Genomic DNA, 22,131 nt, shown 5'->3' with positions numbered 1-22,131 from the left:
GGCAGCTGTCTCATACTCTGCCATGAGCATTAAATGCACTCAGCGCGGTGGACTGTGCTCAATAGGTACTAGCTACTGTTGTTATTACTTTTTTCTCTGCTATTTAAGCCTCTGGATGATCAATATCAACTAAACTATAAGAAATATGAATATATACCCAAATACTTGCTGAAAATGCCCACCCAGCACGTCTGGGGGACCTTGGTCCCTCCCCTCCCTGCCTCTGTACCTGGGACCCTCATCCTCCCTTCTTCTGGATCATTTTCCCATTCTCGCCTCCATGCGTAGGTCTCCTGCACGTCCTCGTTCATACTTTTCTCTTCCCGGGGGCTTTTCACACAGTTCCGTGCATGCTTCATGCTAAGAGCTCCTGGGAGCAGGAGCCTTGATTTTTGAGCCTGAGTCTTGCTGCTTCTTACAAGTCTATTAGTCCCCATCACGTGTGGATGGCGGGAAAGAAAATGTAAAATGAGACCAAATTAAAACCGTCAGCAAATGGTCTGCCCTGTCTCTTTCAAAGCGCAAATGGAATTAATTCATTGTCTGCAGAACGACTGGGGTCATTTCACAGCTTCCTGCCCGGGCTGATGCTGTGACACCCAGAGCAGGAAGAGGGAGAAATAGGCCATTGGGAAGGAAGACCTCGGTTTTGATATGTTGTGACCTCGGGCTCGGACATTTTCCGGTTACGTTTTCAGTGCTCACCCTTTGGTTTCCAATCCCTTGCCTCTGCCTCCAGGGAAGGCCGCTCCAACGCCCACATCCGAGGAGATTACCAAAGAATCGGGGACGTCATGCTGAAGAACGTTCAGGCCATGAAGGTGAGCTGCTTTGGGGGGGGGGGGGGGGGGCAGAGCATGTTCTCGCTGGGGCTTCGGGGTCAGCCTGCCGTAAGCCTTTCCACGAACACAAAGTGCCTGGTGTGACCTTCCTCGCCTACCACAAAGTGGGGTAAACTCTTCTAGCCTTTCTGGATCATTTCATTTTGGAGCATAACGGAAAATCCAGTCACTTTGGGGGAAGAAGCACTTTCGTACAAAAGCTCGGTGTTATAACCAAGACAACAGGTATTTTTAGCAAGCAGGTCATTCAAAACTGTAGCCCTGGCCAGTGTGGTGCAGTGGTTGGAGTGTCGTTCTGTACAGTGAACGTTCAGGTTCAGTCCCCAGTCAGAGCACATGTGGGAGGCAATGAATGGATGTTTCTCTGTCTCTCTCTCTTCTCTCCTCTCACTTCCTGTCTCTCTAAAAAACAATAAAAATTATTTTTTTTAAAGACAAGATTTTTTAAAAATTATGTAAAAAAAGCTTTGATTGACTGAACATTTCATTTTTTGCCAATTGTTTGGTTTCGTAAGCTTGGCAAAAATACTGGTTTCAAAGCTGCGCAGCAATTCCAGTCAAATCTCTGACTTTAAACAGTCAGTCTGCAAGGCAAATGTATTTTTAGCCATCCAGCAATATCCATAGTGATACAGAAGAGAGAAAACTTGCCCAAAGAAGTCAGTACATATTGAGTCAATATTCTACCTCCTTTTTTAAATCAGCCCGATCTCTTATATCTGAAACTTTCATTTTTGCGTTTTCATTTTAACCCATGATTAATTCCTTTAACATAGAATATTTTAATTCACACAATTTATCTTGTGAATATAAATACACCTATGTTCGCATTTTAAAGCAGTCACCCTGTATCTTGGCTGCCCAGAGCCTGTCTAATAACCTTAACTAATAACTGCCCAGGGCAAGCTACTAACCCCAGGAGAAGGCAGGTTGCTCATACTTTCACCATTTCAGTCTGTCCAGCCATTCATCTGTCCATCTATCCATCCAACCGGTACTAGCTGAGGAGTTACTACATATACAGCACCCATGGAATAAAAGTTACTGTTTGGGTTGAATTAATTCCCCCAAAATCTGGCTAAATTGTTTATAGTTCAGTGTTTTTCCTTTAGAATTATATAATCTTATGAGATAGGATGAGGGGAGGATTTGTGGGGGAGGGGATGCATGGCATAGAAAAGATAGGATCTAAAGCTTCTCAGGAGATTTCCTGTTTCTCTTAAAAATCAAGATATTTAATTGCCCTTTGCTGGTTTGGCTCATTGGTTACAACGTTGGCCCATGGACTGAAAGGTCATGGGTTTGATTCCAGTCAAGGGCACATACCTTGCTTGCAGGCTCGATCCCCGACCCCAGTTGGGGCACGTGCGACAGGCAGCCAATCGATGTGTCTCTCTCACATCGATGTTTCTCTCTCTGTGTCTCTCCCTCTCTCTTCTATTCTCTGTAAAATCAATGGAAAAAATATCCTTGGGTAAGGATTAACAACAACAAAAAAGGTATTATTTAACAGACCCTGAGATATAGCTTACTTTTTCAAGGTGTTCAAAAAGCCACACTCCTCTCTTTAGGCAGTATCAGAGAGAGGCCATGGAAGTGATCAGGATTGCAGAATTCCATGCAAAAAAAAAAAAAAAAAAGAATTATCTAGGGTGTTCTACAATTATGGTATTGTTAATGTCACAAGTGAGGTTGACGTACAAAACTCAGATGTAATAGTAACAGACACCTTCTCCCCCCCCTGGTGGTTTTTAAAAATTTAGTATATATCCTATATAATAAGAGAGGAATATGCTAACAATCCGTTACGTCATGAGGTGTAATGACCGACCGTGTAACGACCGGATCATGGATCTGGAGGAGGGTGGGGTAGAGAACTACAAGCGGGCGGCAGAGAGCTACAGGAGGGTCAGGGCAGCAAGCTATGAGGGGGGCTACAGGAGGGCGGCAGCGATCTACTGGCGCACGGATTCGTGCACGGGGCTACTAGTTATATAATAATTATAATATATAATAATTCTATATTCTCACCATCGTCACACGTGTGCGCACGCACACACACACACGCTCACACACACACGCTCACACACTCACACACAGCCTCCCCATTTACATCTTGTGGGGCAAACTTGTTACAACTGGTGATCCAATATTGACACATTATTATTAATTAAATCCGTAGTTTACATTAGGATTCACTTTTTGTGTTGTACATTCCATGGATTTTGCCGAGTGCATAATGCCACGTTTCCCCTGTGACAGTGTCATACAGGAGAGTTTCACGGCCTACAAATCCTCTGTGCTCCCCCTGTTCACCCTTCACCCCTCCACCCCTGGCACCACCCACCTTCTACTGTCTGTAGAGTTTGGTCTTTTCCAGAACGTCATGGAGTTGAAATCATTGTACAGCCTGTTCAGGCTGCTTTTGTCGCTCATTAAAAATAGCCCTTTTGTTCTCTTCTGTGACATGTTTTTGTTGCTGTTCTACCTCCCAATTATCTTCTTTTTTTTTTTTAATATATTTTATTGATTTTTTACAGAGAGGAGGGGAGAGGGATAGAGAGTCAGAAACATCGATGAGAGAGAAACATCGATCAGCTGCCTCCTGCACACCCCCCACTGGGGATGTGCCCGCAACCAAGGTACATGCCCTTGACTGGAATCGAACCTGGGACCCTTGAGTCCGCAGGCCGACGCTCTATCCACTGAGCCAAACCGGTCAGGGCCCAATTATCTTCTTATAGAAGCCTCTTCTCCCAGGCTCTGCACCTTCCCTCAGCCCAGTGGGGCCTTTAGCCTTTTCTCACAGTGTGTTCCCTTCATCTGGGATTATAAGCCCACACTTACTCCCTTCACGGAGGCCTGGACTCCGCCGTGGGCCTCTGGGGACAGCAGTGGAGACCGGCCCGTTCATTCCACAGCCCTCGGGGACCGTCCCCAGAGCAGCCCTGTTCACCAGCTCCCCCGTGGCCCTCTCTGGCGGCTGCTGGCTTCCCGGAGAGCTGACATTCAGTAGACATCCGCCCTCCTCTCCATTCACGTAGCACCTAAGACCTAAAAATATACCCGATTTCCACTCATAGCAGTTCTTTCTCCTCAGTCTGGTGAGTTAGCATTTTCGCATTTAGTCAGCTTCCTCCGCTGTGCTGGCATTTTCCTTATTGTGCCGATGCCATGAGGTTTATAGCACAGAGCTCTGTGCAGGCAAAATACAAATAGATGGAGAGGCTCAGAGAGCCACTCGCAGGCGTTTGGGAGAAATTGGGGTTTTTAAAAATTATTGTGGTGGTTATTGTTGGTTTTAAGGGGTTTTTATGACGTGTGGAAGGGAGCAGCAGGAGACACCGAAGCCCAGGGTAGCACTGGTGTCCACAGTGTTAAGGTGATCTCCTGCTTGCTCTGACTTTCCCGCCGTTCCAACCTGTGTTTACCTGCATCTGCAGAGGCTCAGCAGGGATACTGTCCTTGCCCTCCGGCTGTTCCCAGACCCTCTGCACAGGACTGAGAGAGCTGGCCGGCGCTCCAATCCCACCCGAAAGCCAGAGAGAGCCAAACCGTAACCTTTGGCCCATGCAGTCACCTGCCACTGGAAACATCTGCCCAAGTGCACAGGGCACTTCATCACAAAGAAAGGAGGTCCTCGCCTCTCACCTGGACCCTTCACCCTCCACCCAGGCCGGGTGGTCTCTCTCCCCAGGCCTCCACCTCCTGCCCCGTCTCCTTCTTAAACTCCTGCCACATTACTCCTTCCTGGCTCTTTCCTCTTTCCCGGATGACTCGCCCAGCTTCCTCGTGAGTCTCCTCCCCTCCCACTGAGCCTTTATACCAGCGTTTATATTACCGCCCGACTGACGAGGCTCACAACCCTCCTTGTCTCTCTGCGGTTTGGAGAATACAGTCCAAACCCTAAACCTGATGAGAAAACCTTCACGCTCTAGCCCTGGACAGTCTTTCCAGACCCCTTCGCACCGTTCTTCACATCCTCCTCCGCGTTCCAGCGACCGTGCGCTCACCTCTCCACGCACTCGGTCCTTGCGGGACTCCTGCCTCCACCGCTGCATGTATTGGTTCGTTTGTCCAGTAATGCGTGCAGGCCGCAGACATTTATGGAGACCTGCTGGGTATAGCAGGCCTTGAGGATGTGGCGGCATGACATACACTCTCTCACAGTCAAACAGGACTGCCCATGTGATAGCATTGCATTGAACTACATGCATGCGCACACATACACGTGCACCTGCACACACAAGTGAGGGCATGTATAACTAACTGGTGGGATCCAAATAAACCCTGAGGGTTGTACCATGTCAGCTTCCTGGTCGCACCATTGTGCTGTTGTTGTGCAAGGTGTGACAGTAGGAAGGCCAGGTGAAGGTGCATAGGACCCCCCTGTGCATTTCTTTCAACTTCCTATGAATCTCTGTATTTTTTAAGAAGTCACCAAATAAACTGGACAGGGGAGGCTAGTGGTAAGGGCTTAGATGGGCAAACAGCGTGAAGTACAGGGGGATAGCCAAGTTGTAACTGAGCCTGGAGATCAGGGAAGCTAACTCTGACGGGTGAGGCGGGCCGGGGGTGGGGCCGTGTCATATGCAGAGGCTCTGGCACATCAAATCCAGGCTGCTCAGTGGGCAGCCCAGGGTGAGTAGCAGGAGATGATGATGGAGGGAGGGAGGGATTCCATCCTAAGAGCGCTGTGCACCTGCTGAAGCCTCGGGGTTGTCCCAAGATGGTGGGAGCTCTTGTGTCCAAGCAAGAGGCGATGTGCTCCGTTTAATTGTAAGACGTTCGCGTTGGTGGCTGAGGGGTGAGAAGGTGGAGGGGTGAGGCGTGGTGGCAGAGATTCCAGTGGAGACACCAGTACCGTGCTGGGCGGCACAGGCCTGAAACCATGGGGATGAAGACGGGCGTACGGCAAATGCATTAGTAAACAGAGCGGCAAACCGCGGTGCCGACCACTGGTCTAAGGAGGTAGAACTGGTAGGACTTGGTGAAGGATTGGAAAAATGAGGGAATCCAGAATGTTCTCCAGCGTTTTCTGTCCTGAGCAACTGGCTGATGGTGGCACCAATCCTGAAGTTGGAGAATCCCAGGGCGGCCCCAGGTGAGGCAGGAGGCGTCGGGTTTGTGTCTGGACTCACTGCCTTTCTGGAGCGTGGAGTGGGCTGTTGGGTTGGGAATGCAGGTGTGGGGTTGGGAGCCGCTCCTGGGAAGTACTGCTGGTCCCTAGTCCTGGGGGTCACCCGTCCCCCATCCCGTTAGTGCCCTCTCTGTCTGGAAATGGCCCCCCTACTGCTTCCCCACCTGCATGGGGAATGCATTCCTCCTTTAACGCTCCACCATCAGGCTTTCTACCCTGTCTGTCTCCGCCACGGCTTGTGAAAAGGAAAAAACCAATCACCCTTGTTAAAGACTTGACTCAGGGCCGCTGCGTGGGGTTTTACACGAGGGGGGCTTAACTTGCATACAGTGGGCAAGCAGGAACTCACAGCCAAGGAGCAGGGCGGGTCAGAGGACGGACAACTATAAAGAGCAAGCATCGGGGTGAGGGGGATTCTGCGGAGACAGGCCAGGGTGGTCGGACGCCGCCTGAGGGCTGGTGGGAGATGAGGAACCCGGGGTCATGGGTGACCAGCTATCCGGGGTGGGAGGCTGTGGTTTAACTGCTTCAGCAGGGCTCTTGCTAAAACGGGGTTTACCAGGAAGTGCACAGACAGGCCTGGGAGAAGGTTTGGAGCCTGACCACTGTTGGCTGTGGCGGAGGGTCTGGGTCAGACCCCAGAGGAGTAGGGAGCGTGCCTACCTCTCCTCAGCTCCCGGGGATCTCGCAGAGCAGGTGGCTGCGGCACGTCCTCCACGGGCAGCCGGGGGAGTCCGTCAGGAATACGTGTTTGTCACTGTGTGACGTGTATTGAGTGGCCCGGTCTGTCTGTCATCCTGTGGCCTGTGGAGGGAAGCCACAGGCCCCTGAAGGAGCTCCTGCCCATTTATCTTCCCTCAGTTTTGCCCGTCTTGTTTTTAAAGGAACATGTACGCCTCTAATATGTCTCCTGTTGTATAAACCCTGTGTGTGTTGAACTGCTCGATGCTTTAATAGAGTTTTCATTTCATCCCAAGAACTCAGTATAATGAAATAAACCATGAAATTTGAAACGGGTGGAATTTAATGACATGAAGGACAGCGGAGGTGATCCTCATTGCCGAAGGCCAGTCGGTGGGCGGACCGCGGGCACGTGCAGTTCCGCTGAGCGGGACCCCTCCCCACCCTTGTCTTTCGGCCCCAACAGCAACTGGCTGTGCACCTGTGGAAGCACGGCGAGGCCCTGGAGGCGCTGGAGACGGGCATCCGGAGCTCCCGGCGGCTGGAGAACCTGTGCCGAGACTTCGAGCTGCAGAAGGTGTGCTACCTGCCGCTCAACACCTTCCTGCTGCGCCCGCTGCACCGGCTCATGCACTACAAGCAGGTCCTGGAGCGGCTGTGCAAGGACAACCCGCCCAACGAGGCCGACTTCCGGGACTGCCGAGGTGAGCCGGGCGGCACCGCGGGGCCGGCCCTGCAGGGGGCGCTCCTCGGGGCCGGGCTCTGTGGCTGTGTCCCAGGTTTTCAGAGTCCCACAGGGCAGGCACCGCTCCCCAGTACCTGGTCAGGGGTTACCTGTGATCCCTTTCCATAAAGTGAGGATCGCCAAGGACTCTCTTTTCCTTCCGCCTTGGCACGTGTTTCCTCCCTTGACCGTGGGTGGTTTGGTGCAGAGAACCCTGGAGGCGCTCCACTGAGAGTCAGCCCCCGCCGGGAACCCCTCCCCTCCTTACACGGTTCAAACTCATCCCTCGCTCCTTGGACTGGCCACGGAAAATAGCTGGTAATAAACAGTGCTCGTTGCTGCTGGGCATTTGTAACGTGCCAGTGACTTCACTAGGCATTTCACCCAAGGCAGGGGCGAGTTCATTTTACATGTGGGATGGGGAGGCTCCTGAGACCAGAGAGGTAAAGGAACCTGCCCAGAGTCCCAGAGCTGGAAAGTCCATGACTGGTAACCTAACCCAGGACCCACGTTCTTGACCATCCTGCCCTACGGTCTCATGATGATACTCCCTGTCCCTCGCTCAGCTCCTGGGCCAGGTGCCGTGCCAGGCATCTTACTATGTCAACACCTTTACTCCTTTAGCAATCCCATGAAATAAGTGTTGCAATCCCATTTTATTGATAAGAAGACCGAGGCTCAGAGGAGGTAAGGGACTTGTCACTCAGTTAGTAAAGGTCAGAGCTGGTATTTCAGACCATGCTCTCTTCACCGGGCCACGCATCGTCTCTTTGAACCTAGGTCGTTTGTCTCATGGGATGTGTGGTCTGTTAATGCCTGAACCATCCGCCCCTCAAGGGCCAGGGCCCTGCGGTCTGATGCTGTGCCCTCTATACTCCCCAGCTGGGCTGGTGGCTTTTGACATTTGCTCGCCCTCTAGTATGTCAGGCCTGTATCTCTCACCTAAAATATTATAAAAATACCTCCCATCTCAAGTCACCTGTATCCTCATTTTCTAAGTGTATCTCTTCTTTGCATAAAAACTGGGTGATACTCCGAACCCTTCATGATCTGGCCACCGACCCATCTCCTGCAGCAGATACGCACTGGGCGCCTGCTGAGTACTCGGTATATTAGAAAGAGGAGCAGGTGTGGTCCCTACTCAAGGAACGCACCAGCAGCACAGAGGGGGGGCTGGGCGATGGCTGACCTGTGAGAGGGAAGTGCCCGGTGCAGGAGGGTGGGTAGCTTCTGGCCAGCCTTCCAAGCTCGGTGGGGGCTGGCTGAGGGAAGGATATCTAAGCTTAGGGCTAGCGTGTAAGTAGGAGTTTTCTTGGATGAGGGTAGAGTGTGCAGCAGAGAGTTGGGAACTGCACGTACAGAGGTCCAGAGGGGACAGAGACTATGGAACATTCTAGATAGTAGAAGTTCTGTGTGGACTGCAGGGGGATAGCAGCAGAAATGAGGCTGGAAGAGTAAGCAGAGACCAGATCCCATGGGGTCTCATAAACCCTAGCAGACCTCAACCTAAGAGTAAAGCGAAGACGGGAAGGGTTTTAAGGAGGGGAATGGTGATATGGGGTTTGTTCTAGAAAATTCACTGTTGGTATCTAGAATTTATAGAAGATGCTACAGATTAGTTTTTAAAAGGACAGCCCAAGAGGAGATTTAGCAAAACAATGAAGACACTGGCAATTCACGGAAGGGGAACAAACATGGCTTGTGACGTGGTTTTGCTTGGCTGTAGACTGTCAGTCTTTAAGACAAACCACGGTGCCGCATGCCTTGGCAGGTTCCATTCCTCTGCCACCTCCTTGTCCCTGCTCCCACCTCCCTGTCCCTCCCTGCACAGTGCTCCTCCTTTAAGCCTCGGCTCCTGCCTGGCCCGTGAGCCTGCATGACCTTCGCCCGCCTGCCTCGTTCTGTCCTGTCGTATCAGCATTGCCTGCACAGGATGGCCCATCACCCAGGAGGGCGGGAGACATCTTTCGTTTCCCATGTGCTATCCTTGGCTGACTCGCCCAGATTGCCTTGTACTAAACAGCCCCCAGCGAGAAGTCTGTCTTTGACAATTTAATGGAAAGAGCATTTGTTATGTAGCTTCATTCATATGGTGGCATCATAGTAACATGGCTGGGGAAATCAAAGTATACCCCAACATACAGTTCCGGAACGTCGGGGATGGGGCGTGCCGAGAGCTGTTCCCAGGACGCTGCTTCCTCTTAGAGGCCTGCACCCCCGCCCCACTGAGCATTTGGTGCCCAGTAATTGCTCACTGGACTAAATTGGCTGCTAATGTCTGAAGATTGAGCAAGCCTGGGTCTGTCACTGTGGCTTAGACAGCATCCTGTGATTAGCTAGGAAGCATTTAATTGGCATCCCCAGGGAGAAGGCAAGAAGGCGAAATGCTCCCTTTGCAACGTTGAAGTGCTTCGTTTTCTGATGCCTGAAGTTCAGTTGGCAAGTATTTCTTGCTTTCTTGACAAAAATAAGGGAATGCTCAGCTACGGTGGCTTTGCATGCCACCCAAACGCGTGCTAATTGAACATTAGCCCCTTGTACACGTTGGATGCCTACCCGTGTAGGGGAGGTGTGCCCATTTTGCAAAATAAAGTTTTGTTTTGCCGTTGTTCTTGGCCACCATCTTGGTAAACAGCATGACTCCTGCAGAAGGTAATCCTGGGGGGTGCCGGAATGAATGTTCATTACTCAGAAGTTGCACGATCGGTAGACTCTCTCCCAGAAAGATCCCTCTTTTGCCCAGGTTTTCCTGTGGCCTCTGTTCTCTGTTCTTCCCAGAGAAGGGGGTTAAAAAAATCGCTGCCCTGGGGACAGAATTCCAGGCACCCTGTTCCCCTGCAGTTTCCCCTCTGGGCCAACACGCAGTTCTCCCTGCAGGGCAGCTCTACACCCTGTCGCTGTGAAGGGGGTCAATTACATGTTCACACGGCTTTTGGGAAACTCGGGCAAAGCAGATAAATACAAAGTAAAGCAAATCACTCGGTTTCTATTTGTGAGACCTAGTGTTTTCCCTAGAAGGATAGCATCCAAGAGAGTTCAGCCGCTGCAGGGTATGACCACCCTGCAGAGTTGAGCTTAAAGACGTTGGAGGGGGAACCCCCGTCTGCCCTTAATGCTGCGTGTTGCTGTTTCTTCATCAGCGGCGCTGGCCGAGATCACGGAGATGGTGGCCCAGCTCCACGGTACGATGATCAAGATGGAGAACTTCCAGAAGCTGCACGAACTCAAGAAAGACTTGATTGGCGTCGACAATCTGGTGGTTCCAGGAAGGGTAAGCAGCTGCATTCTCTCACGCATTGGAGGCCAGGCCAGTAAAGCGGCGCTGAAGTGACTTACATTGGCGCGTTTGGAACACAGATACTTCGAGATAAAATGTTGTCCTTCTGAAGTGGCTTCCTTCCACCCCGGGGGGTAATTAGGGGGAAGACCTTGAATATCACCTTCAAAAATTTAGTGTTAGAAGGAGATAAGCCTTTATTAAGCAAGCCTGTATGAAGTAGATGAAGTATTCTGCTTTTTCTTTCCTTTTTTTTCCCCCCTGCCACGTTCTAAGACAATTTGAGATAGCTTATTTTGTTTATTAAAATGTAGGTAAATGAAAATGGAAGATGAACATTTTTGATTGGGTAAAATAGTGCTATAAAAGGCAGAGGAAAAGCTACTGCATGAAATCATGCTATCAATTCCCATGTAAGTATGGAAACTATTATCAAAAGGTACACTTTTCTGTACACGATGTAATTTTCGTTAGGAATTAAAATAACCTTCTAGCCAGAGCCTAATTCTGGGAGAGCTGCAGCTTCCCTTGCGCGGTGACCTCACCGAGCAGCCCTTCGTGAGACGCAGGCCATGCTCGGCGACGCAGCCTCGCTGCAGACACGCTTTCCCCCGACCCATGGGAATGTTCAGGATCCAGCACGGCCTGTCTTTTTCCTATTCTCTTCCTAAGAATCAAAACTGTTCGCCAGGTGACCCACCTCACCACATCTCCCCATGAGACCTTTCTCCTGTAGCTCCCTGGTTTTGAACTATCCATCACCCAGGTTCAGAAGGGAATTGTAGTCTCTGCATTCCGGCCTTTACCTTCACACAAGTTTCCCTTACGCCCGGGGCTCTCCGTCGCATCTGACAGGTAGCTGCCCTGGAAACCTTAAACCCGTGCAGCTTAGGGGAGATGCGGGAACCTCTCTGTGTACGGTGGAACCTCTGTTCTCGGACTTGTTTCAGACGGCTGTTCCAGAGGCTTTTGTTTGAAAACCCAATCATTTTTCCCCCATTAAAAATAATGTAAATTGAATTAATTCATTCCAGACCCCCAAATGATTCCGTTTTAACCTTTCTTAAATAAAGTACTAGTCTAATGTACTGTTTAATCTATACACAAACATCTCTTTTCTTAAATTTATCGAACCAGCCCCTACTGGCCTTAAACAAATCACTTTCAGCACTCCTTCCAGGGTTATCTTTCAGGAGAGCAGATGTAGCATCTTCGCTTTTTCACATGTCACTGCCTGTGAAATGCTGTCACTGGTAACTGCTTTCCCTTTATCCAAATCAACAATTTTCTGCCTCTCCAATTGCCTGTAATCGTTTTGTGAGCACTTGCACACCCTTAGCAACATCAGCATTCTTGATAGCCTTTATATATTTTAAAATTGTACTAACCATCCATTTCAACAGCAAAAAAAGAAAAACACACACACACATAAATCATAAAAACCCACAAAAATAGTCACAGCACAATTTCCTAAGATGTTAATGTGAGGTTTAGAAGTAAACTGACTCACACTCGCCCATTCTCTCTTTTATGTGTGACCTGAGAACACTTTCTGTCACGCCGATGTATCAGCGTGAGAGTTATCAGGTTCAATTTACAATTGGTCAAGAACTGAATTGTTCAAGATGGGAGACATTCGGGAACTGAGGTTTGACTGTATTTGGTATTTCTGTCAGGAAGCCTAATACAAAACTGACTGAAAACCACTTGGGAAAGGCTGTCAGAAGAGTTACGTGTTCGTGCTGAGGGGGGAGTTAAAGCTAGGATTTGTTTCAGCTCTGCAGCTGAGAAAATCCCGCCAAGCCTCCGCCCGTGACCACGTTTACCCATCCACGCAGAACTCTTAGGAGAGCCCTGTGGAATCGATGTACTTTTCTCTTAAGTTTGGGTGTTATAAAATATGTACTACATTATGCTACATGGCAAAGAGACTCTCTGTAACGCGTTTATTTTGAGGAGAGGTTTCCGTGGTGCTGGGAGGAGCATTGGCTTGGAGTAGGAGGTCCTGGGTTTAAATTCTAGCTCCACCAAAGCTGGGACGTTCCCCCAACCGGACGGTCCTCCCCTCCTGGAACACGGATCATATCCTCTCCTTCCTAGGTCACGAGGATAGAATGAGACTTAAGGGGTAAAAGGAACAATAAATACGAATTATCTTCCCCTTCCCCCACCTGCATTTATTGGAATGGACTAAGTGTACACTTGGTATGTTATTGGTTACACAGCACAGCATTGTGGAAGACATCGTAAGCTTTTAGCCAAATAAGGGCTCTGTCACCCATAGCTGACCAGGTGGTTTGGGGCAAGTTTCTAATCATTTTGCTTTTCCGTTTTCTCACCTGGAAAATGGGGGTGATAATATTGAATTGTACAAGCTCATGTATGGAGCTAATATGCGCACACAGCACATATGAGGCACACACCACATGCTAAGTTAAAGGTAATTGTTTTAAGGGTCAGGTCGGAATTGGGGTGCTGGTTACTAACTGCAGACCCACCTTATTTGCATATTCTTTTGCTCATCAGCTGGCTTCAGAGCCATTCACTGCTCCAAGTCAACCCTGAGTGACTTGGAGGGCTCAGGCTCTCAGAGGGGCGAGTTCTAGGATGGAGCACTCCACACCCCAAGGCCAATAGATTATTATTAATTAACTTTAATTATCACATAACCTAATGGGCAGAAGGGAGACTCTGATAGATTTGTCTACAGGTGAAATTTGAAAAACTGAGATTTAAAGAGGAGCAGATAGTTTTACGTAGAAACGCCCCCTACCTGCAGTCTAATCCAGGGGTCCTCAAACTTTTTAAACAGGCCAGTTCACTGTCCCTCAGACCGTTGGAGGGCCGGACTATAGTTTAAAAAAAAACTATGAACAAATTCCTATGCACACTGCACATATCTTATTTTGAAGTAAAACAAAACGGCAAAAACACCCGCATGTGGCCCGCGGGCCATAGTTTGAGGACGCCTGAATCCCTAACATGGCTTTCAGACATGATCCCCCTGGCCCTCCTGCTGGGTCAGCCTGCCTGGTATCACGTCCTGGGAGGCAGGACTATTCCCTGAGGGTGTTTTTCTATCCTGGGAATTGTGTGCCTGAGAGAGTTCTTCCCGGACAGGCCGTCTAGGTTACCGGAGCACTTCATTTTTCACTCAACAGAACAGAAAGGAAGCAGGGACGGGCAGGTAGCGTGGGGGGAGGAGGGTCACCTGGTTAAAACTCAGAGGCCTGGACATCTTTGGATGGATTTCCCTCCAGAAGGAAGCAGCTTGAGCTTAAGGCGATTAGAAGCCTTTTCTTTTTTTCCTTGTTCCATATTTAAAAAAAAAAAAAAACTTCTAGGCAAGAGACATTTTCCATCTCCAGCCCTCAGACATTGACATCTGAGTCCATCGCCCCTCCCTGCCCTGGAGCCCCTGGAACACACGCAAGACTACGCTCCCTTTGCTTTCGGCAGTGAGTGCCTCAGGCCACCATCTGCTCCTTCCCACACAGCGGGAAGCCCGCAGGCCCCGGGGGATAAGTGCCTAATTACAGGCCTGACTGTGAACCAGGGCCACGCCACTGGACCCGAGTGCTGCTTTCCTCTCTGTTAGTGGAGCCCATGGTCCCTGCCAACAGGTTCCTGGGAAGGAGGAGGCGGAGCACAGCATTCAGTACACAGTTAATGTGATCGCTATTTTTTAGCGTGAAAGCGACCACGGTGTGAGGAAGCCAGCGTCTCTGTGTGGACCCAGGTTTGCACGCTCCCAGCCAACTCTTGGGGTCTGTTTTCTCCGCAGGAATTCATTCGCCTGGGAAGCCTCAGCAAGCTCTCCGGGAAGGGGCTGCAGCAGCGCATGTTTTTCCTGGTAAGTGGTGAGAGCTGCTTGTCCTCCCTATGGTCCGTGGTCCATGGGGTCACAGGGCCAGGCCTCTGCTGCCCATGGGGGGGCACCTGGGAGGCAGGAGGAGCAGCTTTGCTGCTCAGCTTGGAGTTGTTGAGATCAACGAATTGTCATGCAGTATCTTGAAAACACTTTCTGCACGTTTTGATTTCAAACGGAGCCCATGCATCTCAGCTGCACTTGTCCTTGTCCTCTAGTTCAACGACGTCTTGCTGTACACAAGTCGGGGACTGACGATCTCGAATCAGTTTAAAGTGCACGGGCAGCTCCCGCTCTACGGCATGACCGTGAGTACGCAGCCCGGGCAGAGACCCGGCCTCGCCCTCCGGGCTGCCTGCAGGTTGTGTGCCTGGCTGCAGGGAGCCTGAGCCAGGGACGGTGACGTGGGGAAGGAAAAGGAGGGTTCTTGACAAGGAAGTGAGAGCATCCCAGGTGCCTCGGGAACCTCACTTGTTCGGGCTCCCTGGAGAGGGGCCGCGACCTGGCTCCTCCTCTGCATGTGGGGCTCGTGGGTATCCTGCTCCTGGAATTAAGTGGAAGCAAGATGACAGGCCATGTGGGGTGAATGTGCCCCCACGGCGCTGTGCCTGGCCCCGGGGGCCGGGACACTATCCTCACCACCCACGTGGAGTCATGGAGCCCACGCAGAGACCAGGGAGCCGCCTGTCCTTCCCCAAGATGTGCCAGTGGGCAGGTGTCCGTATCCTGTGACCCTTGGTTGGCAGACGCAGCCAGGCCCGTCAGCCCAGGATTGTTCCCTGGCGTATACCCGCCTTCTCCCGCGTGGTTGGATCAAGGGCAGTGTATGAGCTCTACAATCTTCAGTGCCTTTTGATCTTTCTTCTCCCTTTCTGGTTAATTTTCCGACTTGTTTCTCCGAGCCATGGCCCTTTCAGTGAACATCTGAAAATGTACTGAGTGTCTGCTTGCTCCTTGGCGGTAACGTTTCGAACGCTCGCCCCACAGATCGAGAGAAGTGAAGACGAGTGGGGCGTGCCCCACTGCCTCACCCTGCGGGGCCAGCGCCAGTCCATCGTCGTGGCCGCCAGGTAACACGGGGCCCTCTTCCCTGTTCGCCCGGCGACCCGCTGTGGTCTGAAAACCTGACGCCCGCCTCTCCTCCAGCTCCCGGTCCGAGATGGAGAAGTGGGTTGAGGACATACAGATGGCCATTGATTTGGCAGAGAAGAGCAGCGGCCCCACTCCCGAGTTCCTCGCCAGCAGCCCCCCTGACAACAGTGAGTGCGGGGGAGGCCTTCCGGGGGTGGCGCAGGCCCACTGCTCCCAGGAGTTAGCGAGGGACGGGCAGCTCTGGCTTCAGAGGGTGAGCAGCCTATGCACTTGACGTCATCTTACCTGGTGGGCCTCAGATCCGTGGACTACATTCGTATCTAAAGCTAAAAATCAAGGAAATTCCATTTCCTGAAAACATGAAAATCCTTAAAAGTGAGGGAGCAGGGAAGGCATCTTTTCTGGGCCAGCATCGCTGCCGGTCATACGGAATGTGACCGACCAGGGAGAGAAAGCAGGCCATCCCCATGCTGGGCAAGCAGCGGCCCAGTGCCCAGGTGTGCTGGGGCCCCCAGGGAGGGGAAGGGAGACCCTGACTTCCTGCTCAGTGGCTGCATTGGGGACCTGGGGCCACATCACTGAGTGCCCCCAACCATCCAGGCCCGTTCAGCTCCGGGGAGGGGTCAGGAAAGTGCCCCCCGGGTGAGCAGAGATCAGCAGCACCGCCTTTTGCCACATCCACAGAGTCCCCCGATGAGGCCACAGTGGCCGACCAGGAGTCCGAGGACGACCTCAGCGCCTCCCGCACCTCGCTGGAGCGCCAGGCCCCCCACCGCGGCAACACCATGGTGCACGTGTGCTGGCACCGCAACACCAGCGTCTCCATGGTGGACTTCAGCGTGGCCGTGGAGGTACCGGCCGTGACCCCGGGGTGGGTGGGGGGACAGACAAGGATGACTCATCCTTTGAGCATTTGGCTCGACCTCTCAGGTGAATGTGACCGTGTCTCTTGGCCTTCATCCGTACCCACAGTTCTTGCTCTCTGGCCGTCTCCATCGCCCCCGTTTCCTTTCCGCTCACGGAGTCAGCTGTGGGGCAGGGACTGTGGTGCGTTTAGCCGTGTGTCCGCGCCACAGAGGCCGAGAAACGGCCCCAGTGCAGGCGGATGGAGAGCTCCCAGCGCCGAGGTTGCCACGTCCTAGAGCAGCCACCCCCCACACACACCTGAATCGGGTGCGAGGAGGCAGAAGGGTCAGAAAGCTGACCCCCGCCAGGGCCACGGCACAGCCTCCCCGGGGGCTCTGGGAGTTGTCCTGAGTTAGCTTTGGTGGTGGGGCTCCCCCAGATTGTGACTGCACCTTCCAGAGTCCTCCAAACCCCATTCCCCACGTACCCTCTAGTCCAGGCCCATAATCCCTACCCTTTCAGAAAACGCCACACCCAGCTAGCTCTGAGACCGCCCAGTTCCCTTCTGGTCCCGCTGGCAGCGGAACCTGACCCGAGCGGTTGAGAAGCTTGGGCCGTGTTTTGTGTGAATGGTCATGTTTCACCATACAATCGCCATGTCTGCTTCTGGGCGGCGCCCAGGCCCCACTGCTATATGATAGACGCACGGGATTATCTTTCTAAAATCTGAGAGTTCTGAATTCCTAAAGACGCTGTCCCAATGCCCCGTGAGAGACTGTGCCAGGAGCAGCGGTGTGTTTGCTCTTTGAACCAGCAGTATTGGGGATGTGTCACACACCCTTGGCGGACGGTGGTCTGCAGGGACTCTGAGACTGTTTTCTGGAGGTGACCCTCACAGCTCCGTGGAGCTGCTGATTTCGAGTTTGCCTGCTAGTGTCCTAAAACCCGTATCTGCTTCTGAAGACACCCTCAAGGGGACACTCTGAGGCTCCCCGGCCGCGCCTGGCCTCCCGGGGGCTGCAGGGAACATTGCTCTCCGCCCCCGCAGGCAGCCTCTTCCCTCCCACGGGCCCTCTGTGCTCGGCTTCTCCCTCCCGTCACACTGGGTCTGCCAGCTGGACGGGGATCTTCCCAGCAAGGGGAGTGGGGAAGAACCCGTGCCCGTCTGGTGGGAAGACACCTGATCAGCCCCAGCCCAGTCCAGTGCAGCTGGTGGGAGTGCAGTGTATGAGGGGGCTCATCTCTGCCTGCTCCCCACCATCCTCCGTGAGGTGAAGTGTAGTTAGGATTGTCAAGGTGTGGGACCTCTAGGCTCGAAACCTTAACTCCCGAGGCACGTAGGTCATTCCAGAATGCAGCAGATACCCACGGGAGGTAGGTCATGGGCGGCCCAGAGGCGCTTCCTCGGGGCCAGCTCTTTCCGGGTGGCCGTCCACACAGCTGCCGTCCTCCGTCCACATGGTCAGGTGAGTCTAGCAGCCAAGTCAGCAGACTGCGGCCCACGGGCCAAATCCTGCCCAGCCCTGGTTGCTTACAGCCCATGAGCCAAGCACGGGTTTTATTTCTTAGTGGCTACTACAAACGCAAGTAGCTTTGATTTTGCCTCTTGGCCTGAAAGGCCTCAAATATTTACTCTGTGGCGCTTGGAGAAGTTTGCCAAGAACTATAGAGCAGGAAAGCAAGCCCCTGGGTGTGGTTTTAAGGTGGCAAAAATGCAGGTTCAACACACAGAATTGACTCATCTGTCACGGCAAATACCCCTCCCTTGTCAGATGCCCCTTCCCCAGGCACATGCCTTCAGCTGGTGTCCACACTGGGCTCCTTTGGGTGCCAGATGCATGCCCCACCCCGCCTGATAGGCGAGCTCCCTTCTTCCAGGCCCGGGCCCTGCCGCCTGGCAAAGGGAAGCAAGCAGCTCCTTCTCGCTCTCCGCTCCCTCTCCCAGGTGTCTCCTGGAGGACTCACATAGTCAGTCACCGGGAGGTTTGGGGACAGCACAAAGATGAGCTACAAGTCTGTGGCCAAGCCAGCGGGCACTGGGGGTTCATGCGAGGCTGGGATGGCCAGCAGGCAAACTCGCCTTCGGAGGGGTCGGAGGCTAAATGATCGTTATTTTAAGACTGACGTTAGGAGGCGGCAGAGATCCGGGAGGGATGGAAGGACAGCACAGAGGGAGAGTCAGTGGCGGGGACTTAGTTGTCTGTGGCTGCCACAGAAGATCCTCTAACACTGCTGGAGGGCAGCGGTCCAAGAGCAGGTGTGGGCTCCTGCTGGAGGCCCTGGGAGGGTCTGCTCCATGCCGCTCGGCTTCTGGTGATGACCGGCAACCCTTGGTGTTCCTAGTCTTGTGGACGCATCACTGACCTCAACCTCCGTCTCACTTGGCAGTATGGCTGTATGTCTCAGTGTTAAAATGTCGTCCTCTCTGTATAAGGACACTAGAGGCCCGGTGCACGAAATTCATGCATGGGTAGGGTCCCTAGGCCTGGCCGGCAATCAGGGCCTATCTGTGGGGTGACCAGCGGGGCAATTGTGGGGCCCCTGCTGGCACCGCCAGCTCTGCCCCCACCTTCCTGTCACCTCCCTCTGTGAGGGGGCCCCCGCTGGCACCTGCCTTGGCTGGCCTGGGGCCTGGGAGCAGCTCCTGCATTGAGCATATGCCCCCTAGTGGTCAGTGCATGTCATAGAGGTCGTTCCACCAGTCATTCCGAAGTTCGGTCGATTTGCATATTAGGCTTTTATTATATAGAATTAGTCATCAGAATTAGGACACACACACCCCCACCTCCCCACCCCCCACTCCAGTATGACCTCCTCTTAACTTGCTAACATCTGCAAAGGCCTGGCTTCCAAATAAGATCACCTCCACAGGTATCAGGACTTTGGAGTTGAACATACATTATACCCAACAGGGACTGAGCAGTTTGGAAGCCAGGGAGAGGGGAGAGGAGGCCACTGTGAAAGATAGCAAGGAAATGGGGTGCCGGCTGCTCTGGGGCAAGGATGGAGACTGGTCCTGACCTAAGTCATCCTCAGAGACAGAAGGGTGCGGCCTCCTGAGAGCTCGGGGCCGGTGAGCAGAGCAGGAGGCTGAAACGTACTGGTGGCAGTTTCAGTGGCATTGGGAGGCGAGGCCAGTGGGAATGGTTAAGCAGCACCTAGGGCTATTACTCAGTTTATACCCTTGCGTGTTCCAGAAAGGACTGAAGATAGTGGCAGCTAGAGCGTTCTCTTGAACCTGCCTCAATCCGGTGTGTATACCACACGGTGGGGCTGGCTCGCTCCACAGATAATGGCATCTGAGAGAAAGATCTTTAGGACTGCCTGGGGGAATTGGATTCAGCATACACACGTGAATTATAAAGAAAAGAACGTGTGCTGTCCTCCACCTCCAGTGTGATGCACTGTGATGCAGCAGCACCACATCCCCAACTCTGGTTGTGCCATCACCTGCTGGGACCCAGGGCACCCCCGTTCTCTGTGCCTTTCAGCCAGTGGGTGCGTGGCAGCCAGACAGGGGGAGAGGACACCCCCTCCCTCTGTGGCATCCCCCTCAGTTCAGCTGACTCCAGTCCACAGGATGAGCTCTACTTCCTGTGCCCTGTCAGCCTGATTTACTTCATTCCTGTCTCCCCATCAGAGTGTGAGCAACTTGAGGGCAAACACATCTAAACCTTTCGTCTCAACTCCCGCCTTACTTAAGTGGGTACTCTAAAATGTTTATTGGGTAAAATACAAGTTAACGGATAAGTGCCAAAGGGATAGAAGTGGACTCAGTATACTTTTTACGCATCTTGTTAATTGTGGCAGACATGGCCATGTAACCACTTGTAAGTGAACGAACAAATCAGTCACATTCACAAAGCTGTGACCATCCCACCATGTTCCTCTGCGGTGAGTCTCCCTGGGAATGAGCTGCCATCAAGGGACGTGGACGGCCTTCTCGGTGTCCTCTTCACAGCCAATGACGGAGGGGCTGTGGAGAGCCCGCGAGGACATGCATCTCTGCGCGTGGTGTCGCCTCGGCTGCCTGGCTGTTCACAGCAACGCTGTGTGGTCACAGGGGCTACCAGCATGCCCTGCCACTTACTCTTCCTTTAGCTACTGGGGAGAGGTCACCTCTCCCAAAAGCCAGTGTTCTGCCCGGGCCACTAGATGGCAGCCAGGAGCTGCTGGTGTGGGGCTCCGTGAGGGCTCCTGGTTGAGGGGTGTTGGATCCCTGCCTATGGCTGCCATAACAAGGCACTGCCAATTGGGTGGCTTAACGAGATTTGTTCATGACTCTGGAAATCTAGGTGTCAAGAGGGCCAGCTCCCTCTAACACTTGTAAGGGAGGATCCCTCCTTGCCTCTTCCCCTTGTGTGGTTTGCTGGCCATGGTGTTGTTCGGCTCGTCCACCCCTGCAGTCCGTCTCTCCTCTCGCATAAGGACATCAGCCATGGGGACTAAGCGCCTGCCTTGCTTCCTTACAGTTGCCTCTTAATTATAGCTGTGAGGACGCGATTTCCAAGGCCACATTCTGAGGTGCTGGGGTTAGCACATCTTTTGGGGAAGATGGGGACATAATTCAACCCATAATAGGTGACAAAAAGAATTAACCACATCATGCGGTCCGCCTACCAGGGAGAAGGGCCACTGTGAGTCTGTCTCAGGAAGCCCCCCTGGACTGAGGAGACTGTGTGGCCCCACCTGTGCGCCTTACAGGCCCGCTTGTCTTTCAGAATCAGCTGTCTGGGAACCTGCTGAGGAAATTCAAAAACAGCAACGGGTGGCAGAAGCTGTGGGTGGTGTTCACAAACTTCTGCCTGTTCTTCTATAAGTCACACCAGGTATGTCTCCCCCCCTCCCCCCCCCCACCAGGGCAGGGGCCCTGTGACCCTTGGGATCGAGCATTTAGTGTAGTGTGCAGGCTGGGGAGAGCCTTAGGGACCCCCAACACCACACCCTCCCCTGTCATGGGGCAGGCATGGAGAGAAAGCAGCCAGGTGTCGGAAGGGGGCCGACAGGAGGCCGCGTGCATGAGACCCTCCACTCAGGTGGAGGCTGACATCATTGGCTGAAGGGCGACCTGGGAGCTGGTTGGTTGGGGAGGGGCAGCGACTGAACGATGGCCTGTGTCCTGGCTGGGGTGCACTAGCTGGCCCACAGCGCACTGGCCAGGACCAAGAGCCTCGGCTCCCAGAGCTGCTGCAGGGTAAGAGGCCGCAGCCACCGCTCCAACGCCACCTTCGTTGGCCTTCCCAGGACAATCACCCCCTGGCCAGCCTGCCCCTGCTCGGCTACTCGCTCACCATTCCCTCGGAGTCCGAGGACATCCACAAGGACTACGTGTTCAAGCTGCACTTCAAGTCCCACGTGTACTACTTCCGGGCCGAAAGTGAATACACGTTTGAAAGGTAAATGCCCCCCCCCACCCCCCCTGCAGAAAAGGGCCACTCATCTCTTAAACAATAGGATTTCTCCCAGGCAAGCTGTTAGGAGAGCCCACTGTGGGCATTCCCGCCCTGGTCCTTCCGACCCTGGCAGGTGCTGAAGACAAATCGGGGTCCCTCCACCAGAGTCCCCTTCTGCTCCCAGAGAGACATTCTCCGTCCTTAACCTGCAGTGCTGGTTAACGCTACACACTTTTAAATCTCTAACGTGTGTTCATCAGTCTGTGGC

General features: G+C 52.9%; 1 protein-coding gene across 5 annotated transcripts in view; it reads left to right on the top strand.

The window, feature by feature from the left end:
* The window catches only part of FARP1 (FERM, ARH/RhoGEF and pleckstrin domain protein 1), a gene marked incomplete at its 3' end in the record, with an annotated part of 283,703 nt that overhangs the window by 257,446 nt on the left and 4,126 nt on the right, over positions 1 to 22,131 (top strand). For 4 of the 5 annotated variants that reach the window (XM_079779461.1, XM_079779459.1, XM_079779457.1 and 1 more), the window contains 10 exons: positions 740 to 821; positions 7,130 to 7,367; positions 10,528 to 10,658; positions 14,449 to 14,517; positions 14,751 to 14,840; positions 15,520 to 15,602; positions 15,679 to 15,791; positions 16,309 to 16,475; positions 21,192 to 21,299; positions 21,715 to 21,866. In XM_079779461.1, coding sequence (XP_079635587.1) covers positions 740 to 821; positions 7,130 to 7,367; positions 10,528 to 10,658; positions 14,449 to 14,517; positions 14,751 to 14,840; positions 15,520 to 15,602; positions 15,679 to 15,791; positions 16,309 to 16,475; positions 21,192 to 21,299; positions 21,715 to 21,866 — 1,233 coding nt within the window. Of the gene's footprint in view, positions 1 to 739; positions 822 to 7,129; positions 7,368 to 10,527; positions 10,659 to 14,448; positions 14,518 to 14,750; positions 14,841 to 15,519; positions 15,603 to 15,678; positions 15,792 to 16,308; positions 16,476 to 21,191; positions 21,300 to 21,714; positions 21,871 to 22,131 lie in introns of those variants that run through there. The other variant, XM_079779460.1, reaches the window with a different exon arrangement.

Source organism: Cnephaeus nilssonii (assembly GCF_951640355.1).
Source record: "Cnephaeus nilssonii genome assembly, chromosome: 8".
NCBI lineage: Eukaryota > Metazoa > Chordata > Mammalia > Chiroptera > Vespertilionidae > Cnephaeus > Cnephaeus nilssonii.
Note: the sequence above shows the minus strand (reverse complement) of the source record. Positions and strands in the feature narration are given on the sequence as shown.